This window comes from Curcuma longa, chromosome 10 (genome assembly GCF_044706935.1).
Source record: "Curcuma longa cultivar G26 ecotype Majalengka, Jawa Barat chromosome 10, ITB_CL_G26_1.1, whole genome shotgun sequence".
In the NCBI taxonomy this organism is placed as follows: domain Eukaryota; kingdom Viridiplantae; phylum Streptophyta; class Magnoliopsida; order Zingiberales; family Zingiberaceae; genus Curcuma; species Curcuma longa.
The window spans coordinates 10,878,528-10,904,956 of record NC_133870.1 but is presented as its reverse complement, the minus strand read 5'-3'; the positions used below and the strand labels follow the sequence as shown (position 1 = coordinate 10,904,956).

General features: G+C 34.4%; 1 protein-coding gene across 2 annotated transcripts in view; it reads right to left on the bottom strand.

Annotated features, from left to right (window-relative positions):
- Positions 1 to 265: 265 nt before the first annotated feature.
- The window catches only part of LOC141835748 (BEACH domain-containing protein C2), a gene marked incomplete at its 5' end in the record, with an annotated part of 115,612 nt that continues 89,448 nt past the window's right edge, over positions 266 to 26,429 (bottom strand). Inside the window, 10 exon segments of one of the 2 annotated variants that reach the window (XM_074723125.1) lie at positions 266 to 374; positions 624 to 669; positions 961 to 1,083; positions 1,152 to 1,915; positions 2,355 to 2,727; positions 9,851 to 9,964; positions 10,044 to 10,140; positions 20,469 to 20,589; positions 20,674 to 20,758; positions 20,860 to 21,009. In XM_074723125.1, coding sequence (XP_074579226.1) covers positions 364 to 374; positions 624 to 669; positions 961 to 1,083; positions 1,152 to 1,915; positions 2,355 to 2,727; positions 9,851 to 9,964; positions 10,044 to 10,140; positions 20,469 to 20,589; positions 20,674 to 20,758; positions 20,860 to 21,009 — 1,884 coding nt within the window. 2 annotated transcript variants of the gene reach the window in all.

Sequence of the window (26,429 nt, the reverse complement as noted above, 5' to 3'; positions counted from 1 at the left end):
TGGTCATCATTCATTGATCTAGAAAGATCAAAAAGTAAACCAACATTTCAAAAGAACATAATGAGCAATCATGAATTCAAAATTTGAACCTGTTCATGAGCAAGTAGACTAAAATGCTGTAACATGATACAATTGAACACAAAATACACAAGAAAATTTCATAAACAAAATCTCACATTTGTATGCCTATAACATATGAATCAAAATAAATATCATCATCATCGCTACATGGTAAAAGAGCTGCGACTTGAGGAAAGTGGAATAGGAAAGGAAAGGCCAGAATTGGTTCATTATGTTAAAAATACAAAATGACTTAACAGACAGTAACTAAAAGTAAAATATGAATAGCAGCATTCGTTACCTTTATAAATTAGCTGTACAAAGAACACAAAATGAGTCTGAGATGAAAAAGGAGGCGAATGAAAATTGATTTCAAATACAAATTATAAGATCATATACAGAATAGAGAAAATGGGGCAGTCTTGTGATGCACACGTTTAACTATGCTGCTATCCTACTATTTGCACATGTGTATCCTATCACTTGGTTGATGTCTGATCGAAAGCAACCAGAGCTCAAAAAACACACGAATAAAAGTATTCATGATTTGAGTAGGCCATCACCTTCCCAGCCAAGACGAAGCATATGATCCACTACCTTCAAACTCAGCTGCAAGAATAGATACAAGTCTTGAGAATGCCTATCCCAGTTAATACAAAAGAAGCAACACCAAAGTACGTTTTTAATTTTCACTTTTTATCTTTTTTTATGACCGTATTGCAATTCAACACAAACCAATGGACATGCATAGTTTAATTCTAGAGGGAGATTTCTGACACTGTTTTCTCCTAGAGCTTACCAAATCATCGACAAATACTGAGGAAAACAGAATCTTAAAATAAAAAAAAAATTAAAATTTAGTTACTATGAAATTAAACGTAGTTGAATTGTAAAGCTTACAGCAGGGTCTGTGAAAATTATAAGTTGTTTATCTGCCGTTGATACTAGCAGATTAGTACTGTCCTTGTCTAGACCTATGCAAGTAATGTCTTGATTTCTTTCCATAACTAACGAATTGGAAACCTGCAATGAGAAATTATAAGGTTATGGAAAATTCACAGGAATAAGAATGAAAAATGTTCAAAATTTACCTTCAGGGTATGCAAATTCAAGAAAGCAATCGAAGGCACAGGAATTGTTATACTCTCTCTGGATGTAGCAATTTCGTCGCTCCTATCCAGCTCCATACTACTATTTTCAGGAATAATGTCTTTATTGATCTGATCAGTGTTTGATGTGGTTCCAATTAAAGCATTCTCCCCATCTGCAGAAATGTGAATGCAACTAATACTGCCAGAGAAGGGTGATACGAGAGTCGTAGCAATTGGAATCCCATTGACTGTAAAGGTGGAGAGCCTTTTCTTGAATTTGTTCCAAATTAGCAGTACTCCTAAAGATGAGAGGCAAACGATATGTGCCTGAATATCTAATTTCTTTATCAAATGCCCTCTCCTCAACGAGTGTAGGATAACACCAGAAGCGTTTGAACACGAAGCAACAACACCTAGGTCTGAACAAACAGAACATGAGATTATTTCTCCGAGATGGCCCCTTAGTACATGCATGGGGCCTTCGATCCGCCGCCTTCTATTGGTATCAGTGGTACTATGCAGATCACTACCACTTGTAGGACTCACTGGTGCTGAGGTAGATTCTGAGGCATTCTTCACATTTGATGGGGAAACACGGTGAATTCTCCAAACAATAACAGTTGTGTCAAGAGATCCTGTGACAAGATAATTGCTGTCTTTTGATAGAGTAAGACAAGTCACGGGTGCACAATGTCCAGCAGCGGTTTCGATGGTTTTTGCTCCATCAGAAGAGATCAACTTGATGGAGTTGTCAGCATGCCCACCTACACCAGTGGAGTGAACAATTAAAATTCTAAAAACACCATCCAACAAATCAAGAGAACACATAAAGGAGATACTAGACTGAAAATCAATAGTAACTTATTCACTGTGAGAACACCTAAATAGGAGCTTTGTAACTTTAGTCGAAAGCAACAAAAATCAGATTCAAGGGTTTCTGCTGGAATGTAAGTTTCATTAATGACTAAGAAATCTATGATTAGGAGTAGAAAACAATCAATAAGTTTAGTGTAACAGAGGTAATTGAACTCTGGAGGTCTCATAAAAAAGTCCAAAGTAGATCCATTTACCATTATATTTAGTCCTCCAAACTAACTCTTTATTCAGGTAACATTGACAATTGAAAACTATCTAATGTCTCACCATGTAACTATCTTGCAACATAAATTGTCTAGTAAAATTTTATTAAACAAGACCACCCACCAGTGAATATCTCTTTGTCACATGTTACCGCAACAATTTCTGAACTTCGGATTCCAGATGCAGGAAAAGCTAATGCCTGAGGATATTGCCAGTCATCTGAACTGGATCCACCTTGTCCTTTGAACATGCGCATGAGTGAACCACCACTGGTTAAATTAGCAGCAAATTTACTGTGTTGAAACAGGAAAGGTGTTCCTTGGCCGTCTGGGGTATTTGGCTGCCACTTGTGGAGTGCCACATGTGCTGCAGGAGCATTCATATCCACAACAACAATAGAATCATGAGTTGCAAAAATGGCACCAGCTGGCAAGTTGCAGCGATCTGGATGAGGAACTGTGTAAGGTTTAATCCCAGCCGGATTCCGATAAATGGTCTGTAAAAGATATGGAAACTCAACGATGAGCTGTATGCAGATTAATGGTAATCAATGGAAAAAAAAGAAATTCCATCATGGAGACAAATAGATGGGCCTACAGTCTTAATCCCTCTTTTAAACAAGAACTTGACTAGGCCAGTTTTATGCATTATGTTAAATACGTAGGTAAACTGGTGTTGATTTATAGCATCAAACAATCTGCTAAAGAAAGACAACTTGTACGATTAAAAACAATGCCTTGATGGCATTTTTACTCTAGTAGATTTAGCAGCTTAAGAGAAAATCATGTTTCATCTTCATTTTGGTCTTATGCATTCATATTCTCCTAAAGGTTCTTCTAACATACTGCATTAAATAAGCTAACGGGTTAACAAGTTACCTGAGTACTATGCCCATGTATGATAATTTCCAATCTGAGAAAAATACAGAGTTTTGCAACAGAATAATTTATGGTGTATAATGCAAGCACAAGGAGGTTCTAAATTATGACTTTTGAAACACTAAAGATCCTGAAGGGGCGAGCCACATGCATACAGTTGCTTGATAGTTTAGTAGTAATTGATTCCAAATGGATTGGAAATTATTAAGAACTGAGACATCCAGAAGCCCATAACAAGCTTTTGTTGCTTCTAAAGTAACAAACTATATCTACAGTCAGACAGGGTGAAATTGGGAAACTAGCAAATCTAAACCTGTCTTGCCGCAATAGTAGAATCACCTTCCAATAATATGAAAAATGGCTATTGCATTAAACAAAAATTTCATGTATACCAAGTGTTATGAGCTAATATATCCTGATCAAGAAAGTCAAGATCCTGTCCAAGTGGAAATAACACATCGGCCGAAGAAGGGGTGGTTGAAGAAGTGGGAGCCACTGTCTGACTGGCTCCATGGCCCGACTGGCTCCCCTCCTCGACAGACTCCATGGCCCGACTAGCTCCCCTGCCCCGACTGGCTCCATGCCTGATCGGCTCCACGATCTCCCCGAAGGAGGCCAACTCTCCAATCAGCTCAGTTTCGCCAAGTCAACACTGCTGCTCAAGTAGCTCTACTCCATAAACCTGACGCCCCTCACTCCTCCCGCCTAACAACCACCTGAACAACACGTGGGATGGTAGAGTGCTCGGAACAGTAGGTAACTTAACGCATTATTAATACAACGCATTATTAATACAACATAGTCCTCTGCCATACTAGGCATGGGTGATGGGATCCTCCTTTATCACGATGGGATATTTTCATTACTGTCGATGTGACATCTCCTTTGATGAGTTTATATAAGAGGAATCCGCTTCTCGCAGACCTAGGTACATGCACGCACACCTGCACTATTCCTAACCTCCACTTCATTCTCTCATTCTTCTTCCTCATCTCTGGCCGACGGACTGACTTGGGTGTCGGAATGACTGAGTCAGGACACCCCCTAGCCTCCATTCTAACCCTCTATTTCCTCTGTGAAGCCTCGCAGGAGTGCTGCCTTCTTTCAGCTACTCGTGGGCTTTGTGCGACCCCATCAACATAGAAGCTAGGTGTCCGGTGATTCATCTGAAGGCGATCCCAAGCAAGAACACCAAGTTTAGTCTCACATTAATTATTGAAAAGGGATTTATAGTCATAGATGAGTACCACTATTAATTTGAGGTTTAGCATTGACTAATGATTGATCCTAAGGAATAACTGGTTAGTTCCTTATGTAAGTCGTTATTAAGTTATTATTATTATCACAACAGAAAATCTTAGGTATGGTTACATATTTGGAAAAGGTTGCCTGTACAATGGTGGAGTCATCACTGAGTTTCACATGCCACTAATTATGGATCATTTTGAGGTATGATTTGAACTTTGAATCATAATAAGGACATCGAACTTTAAGGGGGTGGGTGGTGGTAGTGGGGAGATAAATATAAAGTGGGAGCTGTGATAGTTTGACATAGAGGGATGCGGGTTAATGAAGGGATTTGGAGAGATGTGGGTGGTTAATGAAGTCATTTTTCAAATTTATATAAGTGAATTAACATTAACTCCGCCCATGACGAATACCCCGTTATGGTCAGCCCAAGCCCGGATAAAGGAGGAGATTGCATTAGGTTATCAGCCAGTGTTAAACTAAGGCAAATGTTCAATGAATGGATCCATAAAACTATTGTGTTAATGTTAGGTTGTTTTTTTGGAAGGAACGAGTTGCAAGATCCAACTGTAATGTTTTGGCAAGAACCGCTACATCTACAAAACTCGGGTATAGTATTAAATATGCAAGAGTTCGCATTGCAGGATCCGATTGCAATGTATCGGCAAAGACCGCTACATCTTCATGAGAACTTGAGTGTACTGTTAAATAGGCAAGAGTTCTCACACCATATGTTAGATAAGAACAAATATTATAGGAAAATTAATAGTCGAAGATTTGGAACATGGAACATAAGAAGCCTCACTGATAAAGTAATGGAGGTAGTAGATACGATAATTAGAAGAAGAATTATTAGTATTTTATGTGTACAAGAGACAAAATGGCTAGACGAGAAGGAAAAGATAATAGAAAACACAAATTTTAAGTTATTGTACACAGGAAAGAGTAAAACAAGAAATTAAGTGGGTGTTGTTGTAGATAGCTCGTTAAAGGATAAAGTTATAGGAGTAGTTAAAAGAGAGATAGAATTATAGTTCTTTAAATAGTAGTGACAAAAGAAATTATAAACGTAATTAGCATATATGCACTTCAAGTAAGATTAGATGAAGATACCAAATCGAAATTTTGGGATGATCTATATGAAGTATTACAAAATATTCCGCTAAATGAAATGATTTTAATAGGAGATGATCTAAATATGCACGTTGGAGATTTATAAAGATTGTAAGGTCATCTCTGGAGAAAATTTAACTATCCAATATAGGTTAGTAGTGTTGGATACGCCTCAAGCATAGTATAAATAGAAGAAAAATATACACGATTCCTAGAATTAAATAGTGAAAGTTAAAGGATGAAAAACAAAATATATTTAACGAGAAGGTAAGAATACAAGTATTAGATGAAATATACGGTGGTTCTAATACGACATGGGATAAGATTGTATCAAAGTTGAAAATAGTAACCAAAAGTGTACTCAGTGAAACAAAGGGACATGCACCATCCAGTAAGAAATCTTAGTGGTAGAATGAGAAAGTATATGAGAAAATAAAGGAAAAACGAATAGCCTATAAGAAATTATGTATTTGTAAGAATTAGAAAATTTTAAAAAATGTATATATTAGTCAAGAAATAGGCTAAGAAAATAGTAAATGATGCAAAGAATGAAATTTTTGAGCAATTATATCAAAAATTAAATATAAAAGAAGAGGAAAAAGATATTTATAGAATAGTTAAAGTGTGAGAGAGGAAGACAAGAGATATTATCCAAATAAGATGCATTAAAGATGAATGCAATAGGGTACTAGTAAATGATGGAGAATTAAAAGAGTGGTGGAAGAGATAATTTCATCAACTTTTTTAATGAAGGTTTAGGTGACCAACTTAACTTAGGTAATTTAAGTAAGTCAAATGAATATAGAAATTTAAATTTTTATTGTAGAATTCAAACTTCAAAAGTAGAACAAGCTTTAAATGGAATGCAAAATGAAAAAGTTGTTTAGATGATATTCCGATAGAGGTATAGAAGTGCCTAGGGAAGCAAAGTATTGAATGACTTATAAAATTATTTAACATAATATTGAAAATGAAAAAAATACCTGGTCAATGGAGGATTAATACTTTAGTTTCCTTATATAAGAACAAGGGAGATACAAAATTATATAAACTAATGAGTCATACCATGAAATTTTAGGAAAGAGTAAATAGAAAAAGATTAAGGAAGGAGATCACAGTGATCGAAAATCAATTTAAGTTCATGCTTAGAAGGTCGACAATAGAAGATATACATTTCTCAGGCAATTAATTAAAAAGTATCGAGAGCAAAAATAAAATCTACACATGATATTCATTGACTTAGAAAAAACTTATAATAAAGTGTCTAGAAAAGAGAGGTGTTAGCGTATCCTTTATTGAACTAATTAAAAATATGTATGACGATGTAACGACCAAAGTGAAGACATCAGGCATATTAACTAAAGTATTTCAAATAAAGATAGGTGTTACATTAAGGATTAGCTCTAAATCCTTAACTTTTTAGATTAATCATGGACGAACTCATTGGACATATTCAAGACATAGTACCGTGATGCATGTTGTTTGTAGATGATATTATTTTGATAGATGAGACACGTGATAGAGTAAATGTTAAACTAAAATCTTGACGGAAAACACTAGAAATGAAAGGTTTTAAATTTAGTAAAGACGTAATATATAGAATTTAAATTTAGCAATATTAGACGTAATGAGATAATTATTAAGATAGAAGATGATGAGTTGTCTGGAACTAAGAGCTTTAAGTATTTATGATCATTATTATAAAAACGATGGAGGGATTGAGAGAAATATCTTATATAGAATACAAATGGGATGGTTGAAATAAAGGAGAGCATCGGGTATTTATGTGATCGTAAAGTACTTCTAAAACTTAAAGGGAAGTTCTACAAAATGACGGTCAAACCTGCTATATTATATGACGCTGAACGTTGGAATATAACTCGAGCACTAGAGCAGAAGATGAGAGTGACAAAGATGAGGATGTTAAGTTGGATGTGTGGACATATGAGGATAGATAGAATAAGAAATGAGAGCCTTAGAGAGAAAATCAAAGTTGCATCTATTGAGGAAAAACTTCGAGACACGTTTAAGATAATATGAGCATGTATTGAGACAACCAATAAATGCTCTAGTTAGATGATGTGAAACTGTGACAAATACACACATCAAACGAGGAAAAAGAAAACTAAAAATGAGTTGGTTAGCAACAATAAATAAGATAAAATTTATTTAAGTATAGATGATCATATATTAAGGGATACAGCCCAATAGCGTAGAAGGATCCATGTAGTCGCCCCCACCTAGTGGGATAAGGCTTGATTATTGTTGGTTGTTGTTATATGCTTAAACATTCTTAGTGTTCTCATTACAGAAAATCCAAAAATTCAAAAACCCTAGTTATGTGAGCAATATTGACAATCTATGCATACTTAAATGATGAATATTCCCCACTAAATATAATATAAAATACTTAAGTTGGGTTTTGGGGTGCTTTCCTAAATGTGTTTATAAATGTCAAAACACTACGAGAGTTAATTATGATTTGGTAAAGTCATGTTCAATTTGCTTTTACTCGAAGCAATGCATTCACAAAATTACTTTTCTAATGCAGATGGGAAAGTCCTTTAAAAACTCCTCTCCAACATCTGTTTATATACACCTTAAAGTTAATATTAATATTAAGTACTGTGACAATTAATGAAGAATATTAAGATAGTATAAATATAATTTTACAATTTAATTTAGGGCAATATTACTATTCAAAAAAATAATGTTCAAAAATATTTTATCCAATCAAAATAAAGCAAATTCAACTTATTATTATATGTTAATAGTATGGCAAATGATAATAGAAAATAAAAATAAAAATTATTTCAAAATATTATTTAATAAATTAACATGTTCACCATTTAATGTTTATTAACATGAGAATAAATTATCAAAATTATATATTAGATAATTAAACAAGATCATTATGGTTGATCTAATGACTAAAATTATTAAAATAAAAATTGATAAAGTAATATTAAAATCATAATTCTATTGAACAACCAATATTGTTTACATGTTATGAAATATCTTAAATCTTAAATTATTAATTAAATATTTTTAACAAATATTCATGCTAAAAACATTTGACATAAGCTACTAGTAATTTGTCCAACAAATTAGTATTTATTATATTGTAATGAATAAACTGAAAAATTACTTCAAATCACAGAAATATTATTAATAACACATAAAATATTTCATATCAATGAAAAAAAAATGAAATGTGAATATATAATTGTAGAATATTCTTGCTTCCTTATATAGTTATAGCTGTTAATCAACTAATTCATCTCCTAGAAGATTCTTGAGGATATGGACAGCTATTACCATAATTTCTTGATATATATATATTCCTGTTTTAGTTGTTGCTGTATTTAGGAGATTTGATAAGCTGTCTTTTTGTATTTTCTAGATGTGTTATCATCTATAAGTAGTTGTGCAATACGTCTTTGATTAAATGGAATAAAAATATATCTCTAATGTCTGTAATAATTTATTTTAAATATCAACACTCTTTTACCTAAAGAGAAAAGTGCTTACTAAGTGTTATGGGCATATACTCATGTTTAAATATGCAGTACAAGGGGTATTTACAATATTTTTTATTCGTCAATACTACATATAAAAAGGTAGAGAAGCCAGGACTATGTAGGGCAAGGGAGGAGAAGTTGTATCTAGGATTTACATATGAAATATTTCTCTCCAATCCATCAACATGGTATCAGAGCCACCAATACAACAGTATCATTACTTATTTTATTACTCCAATAACCAAGTAGCAAATTTGCTCACTAAATTGTTAGGAGTTATATTTGAAAGCTCAATTTATACAATATATTCAAACTAGCTTGAGGGAAAGTGTAATAGGCTTATGGATTCATGTGTAAATACTCGATGTCTAACGAACAATTTGGAATATTCTTTATTCACAAATAATATATATATATATATATATATATATATATATATATATATATATATATATATATATATATATATATATATATATATATATATATATAAGGTCAATAGAGCTACCTAGGGTTTCTACGAGGGATAATTGTCTCTAATCTCAAAACTAAGCTTGTAAAAATGCTTTGTAAAACAATTTTGTGATTTAGGTTATCAAACTCTAAGCTACTTTCACATGACGCACTTACCACAAAGTGCATTCTGCACAAAAACTTTTGAAATGAAAATTCAATGTTAAACCCAACCTTAGACAGCTTAAAATGCATGCGAAATCATATTAAACACAATACTTTGACCTGCATGTTGTATTGTACAAAACATATGTACAGATAGAGAGAGAGAGGGTGAAGGGCGTGTGTGGTGGTGGTGGTGGTGGTGGTGACTGAGGGTTTTACTGGAATACAAAGAAAAATATACCTGCAGGTGTAAGACATCAGCCAGTGGTCTTTTCCTTGCGTGTGGAACAGTCAGTAGCTGGGAAGGAGTTTGTCCAAAATATGCAATCTGGTCTTGTGTAGCACGTCTTTGTACCTAATGTAGTTTACAAAACACACATTAATCAATTGTCACATTTCGTCATAAAAGAAAATTTAATCACATGAATACTTACTGGATCTTCAATTTTGTCAACATTAACGGTCCCTTCATAAGTAATATAGAAGAAAACATTATTTGCTTCTATAGCTTCTTTACCACGCTGCTTGTATCTGAAATAATGATTGATCAGTATACAATGTGCACTTACCACAAATGCTCTCGTACTCTTGTTATAACTCAAATTAATATCTAGAGCTTGGACTCTATTAAGCTCTCTTACATTTTCTTCTTGGGGCTTCTTATGGAGGATTTCTTCAATTAATTGTGTCACAGTCTGTTGTTGGAGCTAGTTGGATCCCTGATTAAAATCTCACGTTCAGATGTTCTTCTCTCTTAATCATTCTCATATGACCTTTTTGGTGGAGAATATCTTTCAACTAAGTTTGTTTATTTAATTTACATCTCTTATATCTATTTTCAATATTTCATGAATAAAACATACATACGTAATTTGCTTAATGTCCTAAAAAATGCAGGTACAACAACAATCTAAGATCATACTTAAAAGCAGGCATGACAGCTGGAGAAAATTGCTAATATTGACACAGTAGCAAAGCCTCATGCCCGAAGCAATACCATGCCAACCTGCCTACAAATATCTTGATGAAACATGGTTAAAAATTTCGAGCCGTATCAAAGTTTCGATTTATGATCAACATGACACGGTTTAGGTATTGTATCATGCCGATACGGTTTCGGTACTTATATATATAAAATATATTAATTAAAAAAATATTATTATAATATTTGATTATTAAAAATACTTACTATTAGGTTAAACTAATATTTAAAAATTAAGATTGAGTAAAAATCAATTTAGGATTAACTAAAGACTAACATAATGATTATGATCAAATAAGTTTAAGTTAAAATTAAATTAAATTTAATCTAATCAGTTTAATGAGGAATATTTTCCCCATGTGTTTAAGGATGAAAGGAATAACAAAAGAAATTAAAATATGAGGAAGGAGAAAGAATTAAGAGGTGAAGAATTAATCATTAAAAGAAATTAAAAGTTAAAAAAATAAAGAAACATTTTTTAAATTGAAAAAAAGACTCAGTGGCCTCACACAACCACGGGGCTCACACAGGGCTGCGAGGCTTGCGTGAGTCCTTTGCGTGGCCGCGAGGCCTCGCGGAATCATGTCGGTGTCGGTGTCATGCCGATCGACGGACGGAACAATAAATTTCGCCCATGTTGCTCGGTACAACATAAGATTTTAAACCATGAACAACCAAGTTGAAAAAAAAATGTACCAAGTAAAAGCATAATTTAAAACAAAGAAAGTTGTGATACACCAAAAATTTAAATAAGAATTTGATAGAGTAATCCAACCAACTTGTCTATGATGAATTTGAGTGATGAAGATGGTGTCATAGACAACCCTCTAATTTTATAATTATGTGTGATCCAAAAGATAGATACAATTTTGGGTTCCAAAGGTGCAAGGTCAAGGAAATTGTAGTCATGATGCAGCTTAACCAATCTTGAAAGGACCCATCCCATATTAATTCACTTTGATTGGGCCCAACATACCTTGTTGATTAAGGCTATATAAGTTTCATAAAACGGGACGATAGAAGAGGGAAGGGGAGAGGAGGGAAAGTGATAGAAGAATTTATATAAGTGATTCATGCTACATGGTGCAATTTTATGACCCTTTTCCTTGCTCTCTGCTACTTGAGATATCATGGTATTTGGTGCATTATGTTACCCTTGCACATTTTTAACTATTATCTTTATGCTTTGACCTTTAATTTCCTATTAAAATCTTTCTTACTAGCTTTTTGATTAATGCCTTTTACTTTCCTTTAAGTCTGCCTGAGGCAAATGAGGTGAATGGTAAATGTGTTAAATAATTCAATAGGCATACTTTTTGTGTTGCTCCTAGACATTATTGCTATTGGAGTAGAAATTTTGGATGACATTTTAGTTTCCCTTTGGTGTTCTTTATGTTACATTTTTGTGTTGATGATGACATCTTGTAATAGACATCCTTACAGTTTTTGATTGTGGGGCATCTCCACATGCTATAATATTGGATGAGACACTATTCCTTAATTGGGATGGGAGTCACAAAATTAAACCTGTTTAGTTGGAAATACTTTAGATCCAACTTAGTTACCATGAGACCAAACAACCATTTGTTTGTATCATCTTTTTTGAGATACATGTTGTGTGCTTACTATTATGCTTATGCAATAACCATTTTTGATCACCGATGATGTTGATTAGGATAAATTGCAATCATGGCCTAACCTCTCTACAACTTTGATCTGCTAAGTCAATAGAATTATGTGCTACCAAAAAGAGCTCACTTAGGCATGACTATAGAATTTGCAGTCAGTGTCGCAATTCAGTTCATGTAAAAGTTTGTGCCACTAGAAAGTAGTATTAAGCATCCTACAACTTATCAAAGATTACCTAGAAAAAAACATAGCATAGATAAAGCACAAACGTCATAATGTCAAAATATTTTTTTCCTGGTGTTCAATGATTTGAATCTTGTCACTTCAGTATTCATACATTTATTGGAGGTAGCTTCGTATAAAAATATATATATATACACTTGATCATTAAAAATTCCAAGCGTTAATTTGAACTGTTTGTTAAACCCTCAGTGGTTGGGTTTGTTTAAGTTATGTTTACTTGTACATCTAATATGTGCATTAAGTTGTGCAGAGGCTTGCTAGGATACTTACAAAGCTCATGGAGCTTGTGACTCGATGAGGTTGGGTTGCAGCCAAGTTGGGATGCTTAACGGTCCGTTAGAGTTCGGAAAAGGATACATAACAAGGATCCAGGACAAGAAGCATTGAGTCGTATTGGAGAAGCTCGTGGAGCTTAACTTGGTGTAGCCGAGTTGGTTGGCTTGATGGTGAGATCGAAGAAGAATGGTATAAGAAATCTGAGGGCCCACAGGACGAGAAACATCGAGGTGGCAGTGTTGATGATAGTGGGAAGAAGGTGAATTAGGTATGTAAAAGATGAAAGATGACATGTTGAACGAGTTAAGGGCTTAATGCATCTGAAACACCTAAAAGCTTATCGAGGATGACTTTGGTGGCAAAAGTCAAGTTACAAAGATAAACTCTTAACTGAGTTGTGAGATTCGAACGACCTATATTTTAGATTTAGGGTAGTTCTTGACTTAAGGGAGGACTCAACCAAGATTTAAAATTTTAAGCTGTGCCAAGAGTTTCAGTTTATGACCGAAACAATACAGTTTCGGTACTATATCATACCAATACGATTTCGATACTTTTTAAATATAAAATATATTAATTAAAAATATTTTTATTAATATTTAATTGCTATAGATGCTTACTATTGAATTAGATTTAATATTATCTCATGAAATGTATGATGCTTATTGAGTATAGTCGATTTAGAGTTAACTGAAGTTTGCCATGTAAATATGACAAGATCAAGTAGGTTCAAATTAGATTTAATTTGGAATTATTTTGATCAATTTAAAATTAAACTTTATATATATAATAATTTAATTCATTAGTAGTAGTATATTTTATAAGGTGAGAAATTATAAAGGCAGTCCGATGCACGAAGCTCTCGCCAATAGGGTTGCAAGGAAGGATTAGACCATATTAGGTCTAGTGTACACAGTTTTATCCTACATGGTAAGAGATTGCTTCCACGACTCGAACATATGACCATAAGATCACATGCCAATAACTTTACTATTGCACTAAGACTCCCCTTCATGAGAAATTATATTATATTTAATTTTTTATCTTTCCTAATAATCTGAATCTTTCATCTTTAAAGAGACTTTTTTTACTCTCTTTATCTCTTATGGACAGATGAACTAACCATAGACTAATAAAAAACATCACGACCTCCATGACTTGTGAGGTCGCGGTTCCTCCATGACCCACTACCAAATTGCGGTGCCCTCAGCAAGGTCGTGACGCCCTGCATGACCCACTGTAAGGTCATGGTGCCCTCTGTGACTCACCGCGAGGTCGCGAAGGGTGCCTCGCGGTTCAAATCACGGTGTCGTGCTAGTCGACAGGTAGAATGATAAATTATGCCATGCAGACTGGCACAACTCAACATTTTATACTACAGAATCAACTATTAGATTGGTCGAAGTTGATGACCCATTAGACTAGATCGTGTTTCTAGTCAAATGGTGTGTTGAGTTGACTTAGGTTGGATGATTCATGAACAAAATATTTTGCTTGTTTGGAGTTTAGTCGAGTAGTCAGTCTATTAGATGAGTTCAGTCAACTAAATCTAGAAAGTAGACCTTTAACTAGGTGAACGAAAGCTATAACTGTCGGATTGTGCACACACTATAGGGAAAGTCAACTTAAGTTAACATTAGTTGACTCAAGTAGTTATTGCGTAGGAGATCATTCAATTAGTGTTAAGCCAAGTCGATTTACAGATCTATTGGTAGACTGAAGATTAAGGTGACCACGAAAAAGTCATCTGAGAATGCAATTTGTCAATTGGCTTGTTGCAAAACAAAAGACAACTTAGAGTCTATAAATAGAGGATCAAACACAATTTTCAAAGGTTGACGAAACTGAGCTATATTATGATATTTACTTGAGCTTTTTTGTTCTAATTCATAGCATAGATTTGTACATTTCATTGTATTTCCTTTTTGTAACACTTCTGTAAGAGGTTTCTCCACTTTCAAAAAGAACCAAGAAGGAGAACATAGTGGAGATTCGAGAGTGACTCACTCAATAGTCATAGGCCATGGAGTAGACAGGCTTTCAAACCATGCAAATTTCCAACCTTGCCAAAGCATTAGCAAGAGTGCGAAGTGTATTTACAACTCAAGTGTTATTCACCTCCCTCTACCTATCCAACTGCTAACAATTGGTATCGAAACTTGGTTGCTCAAGAAAGACTCATCATCGACCAGATGAAAATTTTTGAGAAAAGTTCTCCAGTACCACTCCAATATTTGGTATTAGAGCAAAGACGCTCTTAAAAGACCAACTTAGAGCTACTATGTAGAAGCAAAGACATGGATAGAATTGCTAATGAATTTCCAAAATATCAAGAAAAGCAAATTAACAAAACAACAAACCAAGATATTTGAAGGATATAGAATCAAATTCTTTCTATTTTGCTTAATGTCATTTTGCATAAGGTTGGTGAATATGAAAATTCAAAGGATCATTGGGAAATGATCATTTGTTATCATGGGTATCCCATACAAGAAGAACAAGCTCAAATTCATGAAGAAGTTAATATTCAAGTGGAAGATATAAATGAAGTTCCACAAAGAAGAGCAAGATTCAACCATTGAGATAATGGTACAAGATGAAGTTGACAAGCGAATTAATATTCAATTGAGGCGACTGATGAAGATGTGAAACCCTCTTCGTAGAAAGATTTAAGTGGTGAACCATCAACCTTAGATAAGTATGAGAATCCTAAATTAAGAAATTCAAAGTTAGAAAAATTATGCCTTGAGATGAAAGTTGGATCATATGAAAGAGCACCTTAGAAAGATTTACAAATAAGTCCAAAATTTAAATATGATTCTAGGGACCTAGTCATGACAAACCAGTTTGGATACAAACACATCATTGTTTAAGACGAATGAACCTTCATCATAGAGTTGCTTTTCATTATGGTACTAAAAAATATAAATCCTATATGTTTAGAAATGCTAACAAGGCATTAGAAACTAAAGAGCTATCTAGAGAGGTTATCTAGGTTATCTAGAGACCCCATATTATTTGTTAATATTTCTAACTTAAACCAATTGTCAAAATCAAGAAGGGAAGATTGTTAGTGAAATCATGTCGAAAGTGGTTGGGTTCGACCATAGGTTTTGATGTATTGGGTAAAGAGTTTAAGTTATGTTTACCTATGTATTTAATGTGTGCACTAATTTGTTTAGGGACTTCGTACAATATACATGAAGTTCAAGGGGCGTGTGACTCATCGAGGTCGAGTTGTGGATGATTACTTGGCGTGACCTAGTTAGGATGCTCAATGGCTTGGAGGTCGGTTAGAATTCAAAGAAAGATATATGAGACATTCAAGGGACCATAGGACGAGAAACATTGAGTGATGGTGGAGAAACTCATAAAGTTTGACTTGGTGCAACCAAGTTGGTTAGCTCGATGATTTCTAGGTCCACTGGAGATTGAAGAAAGATGGTATAGGACATTTGAAGGATCATAGAATGAGAAGCATAGCGGTGACAGTGTTGACGAAGTTGTAAAGAGGTGGACTATAAATATAAAGAGTGAAAGATATGGAATGAGTTAAGGATTCAGTGCATCTGAAGGGATTTAAGAACTAACAAGAGTTGACGTTGGTGGCTAAAATCTAAGTTGTGAACCTAAACTCTTAAGTGAATTGCAAGAGTCTAGCAACCTATATTTTGGGTTTCGGGTAACTATTGGCTTAGGCGAGGATTCGACCATTAGAAACTAGAAGGTGTTTCCAATCGACTAGTGTCCTAAGTTGACTAAGGAGTTAACTAAGGTTGGATGGCTCGTAAATAGAAAATTTTTGTTCAGAGATCAATCAATCAACAAGATAATGGACTAAATGAGTCGATTGGGTAATCGACTAAATTCTTGACTAGAGTTAAAAAAAGTATGTTAATTGGAGGGCAGAGGAAAGCTATAGTCATCATATGACATATACGGTAAAGTTGGGATTAGAGTTAGCATCAAACAACAAGATACTCTTTGGGATAACAGTTTAAGTCAACTAAGTAGTCAACTCAGAGATTCATTTGGTAGACAAAAAGCTAAGGCGATCGGAATAATAGTCAATTGAGAATGCAATTAACCTACTGTAGAATATAAAAGTGAAGGTTGAGTGAAGACAACTTAGAGGCTATAAATAAAAAGCAAAGGTAAGCCTTTAAAGGCTAGCGAAATTGAGCTAAATTATGCTACTTGAGCTATCTTGTTCTATTTCATAACCTAGATTTGTGGTTGTGATGCTTGTCTTCATTGTATTTCCTACTTGTAAACTCTCGCAAGAGGTTTCTCCAATTCTGAAAGGATCCAAGAAAGAGAAAGATAGTGGAAAAGATAGTGCGGATTCAGTAGTGACTCATCCAAGAGTATAGGTTGTGGAATATGAAGGCTTGTTAACATTGATGGTGGTTATGCTTATTTCCATTATGACTAACTTGTTTGATTGATCTTCCTAAAGGATTAGAAAGAGTAAGAAGTGTATTTGCAAGTCAAGTGTTATCGCCCCAAGCCATCCAACCACCATCCTATGTGTTCTAATAGTGTCATCATCAAAATGTCAATATCCAACACAAGTTCAAAAGGATAAATGAATAGTCTATGTACTTACTAAGGTTTGAAGAATTGTGCCATATTAGAGTTTTGGTCTTCGATCGAACAAAATACATTTTATATCATGTTGTGCTATCACTCGACATGTTTTAAAATGTTCTATGATTAATTTATATGATTTTTAATTTGATAATCCCCTTCTAAATAGTTTGTTTACTTCTAATAATCCTATAGCTTTAGAAAGTCAATTGAGCTAACATTAGAAAAATAAATTACAAAAATATAACAAGCATAATGACCAATGGGTATATCTTACTAATACTAAATTGAGTGTTGTGCAATAGACTTGAACATTAGTTCTAGTCGCATTCTAGTAAAATCAAACCTATAATTTTTAAGATTCAGATTAAATAGTGCTCTTAGGATATTTGATATTGAAATTGATTTTCTTACATGTCTATAAATATACCTCGATAAACTAAATGAAAGTTTGACTTTGATTGAGACAATTAGAACAAGAAAAGGTACATGGTAAAACAAATGAATACATCTTGATTACTTTGATTGCAATGATACTTTTTGCTGGTGCTCTAGTTGATTATTCGCTTTTCTCCTCTTTATAGTGTCTCATCTTCTCCCTATGATCAACTCATGGAATCGAAGGATGATCAATGCGATGAGAATGATCCAGTCTCACTCGGTCTTAGAAGGTACTAGTTGAGCTAGTCTATCTCAATCTATTGAAATTGTAGCACCACGAACAACCCATTGATCTTTATCCTTGCTAACATAGAATTGATATCAGTCAACAAGCACATGTTTTGACCATGCCAAGAATACTAATCAGCCCTTGAAAGCAAGGATTGAAATCTTGAGCTATATCGCTTGATACCGGCGAAAAATTTCATTTTGCCAGGGGACCAGCACAGGTGTTCTGGCTAGGATACCGTCCGGAGGCGTCACCCGGGCCCTACGACACCTCCGGAGGCGTCGCGCGGGCCACGCACACCCCTAGTCGCGCGTGTCCAATTGCATTTTTTCCCTTAACTTAGGTTTTAATAATCAACTCCTACCTATAGTTGGGGATAATTTAAATAAGCTTAATTAAAGCCTCATAAAATTATCTTATCATTTTTTAAAATATTTTTTATTTTTAAATATTTAGATTAAATTTTTTATTTTAATTAATATATTTTATATTTTAAAAATATCGAAACTATACCAACACGGTACGATGTAGTACCGAAACTGTATCATTCCAGTCTGAGACCGAAACCTCAGCACAGCTCGATATTTTAAACCTTGCCTAAAAGTTGATACCATGGTATCAATGATTATCAGGGTATGTCCTAAGTTAACTATACTTTAAAGATTTGTTTCTGCATATCTTATCTGTGATTACTGGGGTATGTTATGAGTATACTTTAACAATTTGTTTCTTCATATCTTATCTATTTGAAGAATGAAACACGTTTGACCCTGTAAGTAAATAAGCCAATACAAATGAAACTGAAGGAAACCTGGTAGTTGACATAGTTTATTCCATTCCAATGTGATACCGTGTTGACATCACATAACTGTGAGAATTGCTTCAGGCATGCTTGCATAATTACTGTGGGAATTGCTAAGTGATCTACACTGGTTAGCCTATGCAGTTTCCTATAGGGGGAAGGGACAAAGACCATAATTGTCAAAATTGGCCAATACCTATATGCATCACCTAAGTTGGGTCAGTATTGGTATCTGATTTTTTGCCAAGAAATAGATCATCTCATACATTGATTGAGAAATTTAAAAAATTAGAGATTTGAAGAAATTTCCCGGAATACTATACTGGAAGATAAATGAAATTAATTGAACCTTGGTTAAATTGAAGAGAAAAATGATGAAATTGGTTGACATTTGTGGAAGTTAGATTGACTAGAAAAACACAATCAATCTAGCCTTCTTGTTGATCTCATCTTGTATCCTAGCTAATCTGCATGGGAGATGGGTGTGAATCTTTTGTTGCTCTCCTTAATTCTAAGTTGAATCGGTTAGCCTCATCACCATTTGAGATATCACAAGATTGAATGACCAACCTTGTTTTTGCTTGCAATCCTAGTAGAAGACAATATCTCATCCATCAGTCTCACTTAATCATAATCAAGAGAGAATACAATGTCCTCTCAAGCAAGAATGCCCTGAAAACATCTGTCCTATACACATTCTCGATTAAATGTGATTGAGGTCTTAGCTAAACCCTATATCATGAAATTCAAATATATTGTTATTAATTATCAATTCTATTTTACTAAATAAGATTATTTATTTATTAATAATTAAATACATAGATTTATATCAATGAATCTTATATTATTTGATAATTTTAAAATATATGATGTTATCAAATAACATACTAATCTTGTATTAATAATAATACCTAGAGATAGTTGCAAGGAAGTCAAAGAAGAGAGCAAGTAGACTAAGTAATTACCACTACAAATCCTATGAACAAAGCATCTACAAACAACCATCACTCTTAATATGACCCATATAAATTACCTAAAAAGCAAAGATTATTGATGGTAATTAACCATTAAATTCAAGCTTTGGTTACATATGTTTCTCTGATAAAGGTCATTTAATCATGTTTGTTTGTAGAGATTTGAGAAACAGCTAACTTATTAGTTTCATCATTAATTCTCTCTCTCTATGTATATTTATTCTATTGATTGCAAGCCTTTAATTTCCAGCATCTCTGTTGATAATTTCTCTCTTGCCATTTTTCCCTCTTAAAGTAGGTTTTAAATTGCTTCAAACTCCATTGGTTCTTGTCAGCTTTAAAAGAAACATTCACTCTTCAATAACCATTTTCCTCTCTAGTAGATACCAAACTTTACCAATTCTCTAATATCTTATTTTCTCTCCCTCTCCAAATATTATATCCCCTTCTCTTTCAGAGTAAAATTTGAAACACTATTCTTTGTCTCTTTACAAAATTTTATTTCCATCTTCAAAAATTTCATTCCTTGTACCTTCAGTTGAGGGGAGTTCAATCCAAGTGGACTTCCACATCACACTGTCACAGTTAGTAATCACTGAGACTATACACTATTACTAATTGTATAAGACTGTAAAAAACAGAAAGTAAAGAAAATAAAAATGTTTCAAACAAATTCGTATTTCAATTACATACCCAAAAATAAGATCTATCCAGTTGTGCAAGTGAGATGATACATGCTCGCTTTCCAGAGCCATGCGATGTTTATGGATGAAATCAACAGGGTTATCAGCCCATGGAGGTAATTTAACTGTGTCTGCAGCAAACCAACACAATTTAATTTACCTACTTCCTAGAGTTTTGATCATCTTGAGCTTGTGTATGAAAAGAAAGTACTCACCTAATTTTCCTCCAAGTTGAGTTGTACCAAAATCAATGGAGTTTACATTGATCAGTACCTCAGGTAGGTAAAACATCTCTGGAACCTAGATTATTAACAGTTTGAAAGAAAAATTGAATGAACAAAGGCTTAAATAACTTTGGAACTAAGAGTTAGAAACCTAAAAGAAACTACATCAACATGTACCAACTCTTTCACATCACTCATGTCTTCAAGGACACCATCCCATGTACTCCCAATGTCAGAAAACATTCGATCAGCATGGTCAAATTTGCCACCTTGAAGTTGAATGGAGAGAGTGGTAAATGGCTCCACCCTAAAAAGGTAATACATGACCTGTATTATAAGAGAGAAAATGCCAAATGAGCAGCATAAATACTTTCTTATCCTTGTTAACAAAATTCATCTGCAAAAGCAATTACAAAGCTAAATGAAGAAGTTAGACAGAGGAACTAAATTTAGCATTTAATTCATGCATCAATAGTAAAAATATAATTAGAGAACAATTCACATATGAAATATAAAGGATCTTACTTTTAAGATTCACCAAATGTATGCAATGAAATTTCCCAGACCAAAATCTCTTTCCCTGCCACTGAAAACAGGTGGCACATACATTTCATGCTAACGTGGAGATGGTAACACTGGAAATGCATGGAACTACATATGAAGATAATCAAGGCCACATCTAGATGAAGCATTGAGGAAGCACCAGCATGCAAGCTTAGCATGCAGAAGCAGGAAGGGTATCAAGCTTACTCTCAGGACAACGGCAAAACCTCACATGGGCAAGTATACCACATCTTTTTCTTCTTACTTCTTCCAACTCAACTTGTCCTCTCCCCTACCTCTTCCTCTTCTTTATCAAATGCTAATTTAGTGAAATGGGTTCTAAGAATCAAATTGTTTGGTTTAATATTAGGTTAATAAATATTAACTTTTCATGCTTTGATCCAATGGGTTATTATTTGCGGTCACATTTGGGGGAAATGTTTTTAATTTAAAACCACTTTTATTGGCCATTTAAGATCTTTTGTTGATACTTAGCATTTTAAACTTAAACTGCTTCACCTTCCCTGCTTGTTGTTGATTTTTATTCTCATGCTTCTTTTATGCTATAATTGGGATCTTGAACCATTATTGATACACTGTTAGTAAAATATTTACTAAATGGTGACACAGGTTAGTCACTTAAACTAGCCATACTCCAAATATAAAGTTTGCTACATAATGTGAAAAATCCTAAAGGAAATAAATGACTATTACAAACATTGAAGTACTAAAAGATAAAATGACTAAACCTAGCCTTGTCTTTTATAAGAGCTCCTGGCTCTCTAGAAACATTGTAGCATAGTTCGCTCGTGAACAATATTATCAATGAGCTGATAACCTAGACAAGCTATTGGCAATGACACCAACGGACAACCAAATATTTGGGTCGACCATAGTTAAAAATTTTGTATAGTATCAGGCAAAACGGACAAAATTTGTCATTCCGTCCGCCGCTTGGCATGGGCATCGCGAACCACCGCGGAATCGAGGTGCTCTTGTGAACCCGCAAAGGTAGCCGCGGCACAGGGTGTTGCGATTTCATATTTTTTTCTTTTTTCTTTTTGAAAATTATTTTATTTTTTATTTTATTGTATTTTTAAAAAATAAACCCATCAATGTCAGTCCCAAGTCCGGATGAAAAAGGATGAGAGTCGCCCATTAAGTTGTCAGCCAATGTGAACTTTCAAATAAATATTCAATGAATTGATCCATTAAACTATTATGTTAATGCTAGGATATTATCTGAAAGGAACATGTTGTAGGATCCGACTGTAACGTCTTAGTATGGACTATTACATCTCTATGAAAACTTGAGTATATTTTTTTAATATAAAAACGCCAATGTCGATCCCAAGCCCTAATGAAAAAGGGTGAGGGTTACGTTAGGTTGTCAGCTAGCATGGACTTTCAGACAAATGTTCAATAAATGGATTCATCAAACTATTATGCTATCCGAAAGGAACGCGTTACAAAATCCGACTATGTGCTTTGTGTCAACCTATTTGTATATTCGGATCGTGTTTTGTCACTTTTTGATTAATCATGTTTCCAGTTAGATTGTGTCACATTGTGTTATTAGATTGTGCAAAATATTGTTTCTCTACTATGATCTTTAAAATTTTTATATTATACACTCTACACCCAATAATAGTGAGTGATTTGTTAGTGCATTGTAAGTTAAAGCAACAGAGAAATTACCATTTTGACTAGGCATGATAATGGGGTGGGAAGGGGCAAATTTTTCGATTTCCATCCCTACCTCATATTGAAAGTGAGGTGAGGCGAGGCAAGGCAAGGTGAGGGAAGAATTTCTCTTCTCTATCCCCGTGCTACCCCTCTTCTCATGCTGATCACATTTGAGCAGGATTGATAAAAAAATATATAAAATTATATATATAATATAAACAGATACACAATTGGTGAATAAAATATATATTATAGGTTATATTTGAGTTTGACAAGCAGGGTAGGACAGCATGAAAATTATATCCCATACCCACCCAGCCCCATGTATGCACATTACTTTTCTCATCCCATCCTTGCCCCATTTATCTTTCGAGGTCATGTCCTTAATTGGATTGAGGTAAGTCTTGATTAGGAAGGGGCAAATTGCTATACCAATCTTTGACCTATCTCCAACTAACCTATCACCCTCACTGCCTTCTGGAAGAATCAGATGCAACCTCTCAGTTATATACTGTAATTTTGATTAATGTATTGGCCTGCTGAAATACAACCACAATGAATGTTGATGTATCTGGATTGTGTCATTGTACCATGCTGGTTTTCGCATACAGAGAATCAGCCAGGCTGTTGGATGCTCTGTACCACTCCATCTTGACATCTGAGAAACCAACATTGCTCATCACTGCTTATATACAGTGGCACTGTGATGCTACTATAACAGAAGTCACGCACCTTGAGAAAAACCCTGGAAATGAATGATCATTTCCTATGTATATTTTGGCGCATCCAGTTTGTTAGCCTCAAATAAGTCTGTAAAATCTTGACCCATGCTACATTATGCCTATTTCATCAAGCCCACCACTATATACACACCAATGCAAGATTGATTAATCTTAGGTTTATCAGGCACACACACCCATACGGATACGATCCTTTAATGGATCTATTCAAATGAACCCTTCAAAAGCTTATCATTAGAGTAAGGTCCTTTAATGGATTTATTCAAATCAACCCTTCAAAACTTTATCTTTAATTCTTCTATTTTTTAGATAAGTTTTCTTTTAGAATTCAAATTAAAGAGGTGTTAGTAGATTTTGGATTTTGTTTAGGATTTGGGGAAAGAAATCTTTCTTCAGGTCGGGACATGAGTAGGATACTCTCAGACCCGCCTCTATACCTGAATCTGAAAATCTTCATACCCGATTATTTAATCGGGTCCAAAAAAAACCCTCCATACCCTCCACCATTCGGGTCAGGTATCGAATCCTCTATCAGGTTCGAAGGAAATTGTCATTTCTATACATGACAGAATGATCCACAGGCAACCCATGGTAGCCACCAAGACCGTGGATCATTCGGGAAGAAGAGGTAATCGTGGAGCATCAATCAAACTGGGACAAACAGCAAGAACCACGGTTGTGGTCCATACTGAGCAATGAGGAAAATCACCACGACACAATCCACAGCCAGCCCATGGAACGTTCCACAGCCGTGGATCATTAGGGTTTCAAGATGGCGATCTCGAATATTTTTAGAAATTTCTATTAGCGGCCCCTTATTTTTAAAGAAATTTTGTTAGCCGCTCCTTATTTTTAAGAAATTCTGTTAGAATTTTATAGCTATAAAAGAGAACAAAGGGGGGCGACTACAAGATATCAAGAGGATCTCTCGATCTCGTGACAAGGGAACAAAGAGAAGGTTGCATCCACAACATCAAAGGAGCTACTGAACGTCGATGGCTTGTATCTCTAACATTATGAAGTAATTTTCTTTATTTTAGGATTAAGGAGTAGCCCGATGACATGTTCACATTAAACTTATGATTTCTTTCTCATATCAATATCATGATTATCTTGATTCAGTTTTAACATACATAATAAAACGTTGACAATTGTGAATGTATTATCATATGTTTACAATTACGGGAGATTAAGGTGCAAACTAAAAGGTGAACCTTAATTTTGGATCTATAAAACCAGACTTGAGTTTTTTATCATGAAAGTAGTTCAATTACTCTTGAGGATAACATTGATTGTCATAGAAATTAATGAGCTTAGCTTGATTCAATTACTATGAGAATAGGAGTTGCGTCGGGATAAACACATCATTGTATTTCGAGAGGAAACATCTATTATCGTAGGATAAATCACCTTCAAGAATAATCTAACACTGTAGGAGAGGGAATCATAGTTGAATTGTGGATACTTATCATGGTGAAATCGAAACCCTAGAATTGTCTTAAAATTTGGTTTCCCATCAATCTTTTATTCAAATTTCTTGTTCTAGTTAGTTTCTCATTATAGTTATTCCCTATCTCGATTTTATCTAAACCTATTTTGTGCGTAGCTGGTATTCAACAACACAGTCCTAAAGGATGATATTTTTATTACTGGACGAAGATTGTGCACTTGCAGTTAGCATGCATCATGTTTACATAACAATGAGCCAAGATCCTAACTCTCAAGAAAGCATTTTGCTAATCTCCAACAAGGTCTGCAATGATAAATTGAAGCCTTCTATGTGTGGCAAAAGGTGATAACACTCACCCTAGGTTCCCCTCCACGGCCTTCCCAAGACCTGTGAAAGGGCGGTAAATCACGGTACCAAGCGGCCTCCTAGGTGATAACCCTAAATTGAAGCCTTCTAGCTTAAACTTTTGGGATCATCTTAATCAACCTTCGGCACTAGTGATGTAAAAATAATTTAGATTTTCCATCAAAGATTTCCCTTCATGAATATCTCTAAATATAGCCATGATATAAGATTTTATGTCCACACCAACATGTATGAATCCAGAATTATGTCTAGCCCTGGGCTTTATTTTTGCCCAAACTCTTGATGGAATCTAGAATTTCAGCTTTTATGAAGGATTTTATTAGTGAAGCCAAAGACTGTTTGTTTGAATATTGTTAGGCCATAGTTTCAAGTAAGATCTATGCAATTTGCCCATAATAGATGCAAAATGATCAGATAACTTCACCAAGTTCTTCTTATCTCATATCTCTAGAACCATCCTCCTGTAAATATAAATGGAGTTTGCCCTCTTATGACCATTTGCAGTGGCGTGTAACATACATGGAGTTCTCATTTATATCCCTTATCCATCTCACTTTAGACCTTTTGTGAGTGTTGTCCTTTTACACACAATCCAATTGAGCTCGGCTTTGAATTGTTTTTTTGCCTCAAGATTGTTGTGAGGATTATGCCTTGGAACCTCACTTCGTGGTTTTCTATCTTCTCTAGTTCCTTTCTCACAAAGACCTACTTTTGTGTTATCTGAATTTTTACTCTCTATGCCCAATTTTTTATAGTTTCCCAAAGCGAACTGCATTTGATGTTCCACCTTACGCATTTAGTGGCCACAACTATCCCAGCAGTATTTTATATAGTGTGCAATTGGACCCTATACAACGAATTGTAGAAGAAGAAAGGAGAAAAATAAAAATGGCTTAAAAGTGTGTTATCACCTTCCTAAGGCAAAAATGCCACTACAATATAATCAAGCCTATTAAAATTCT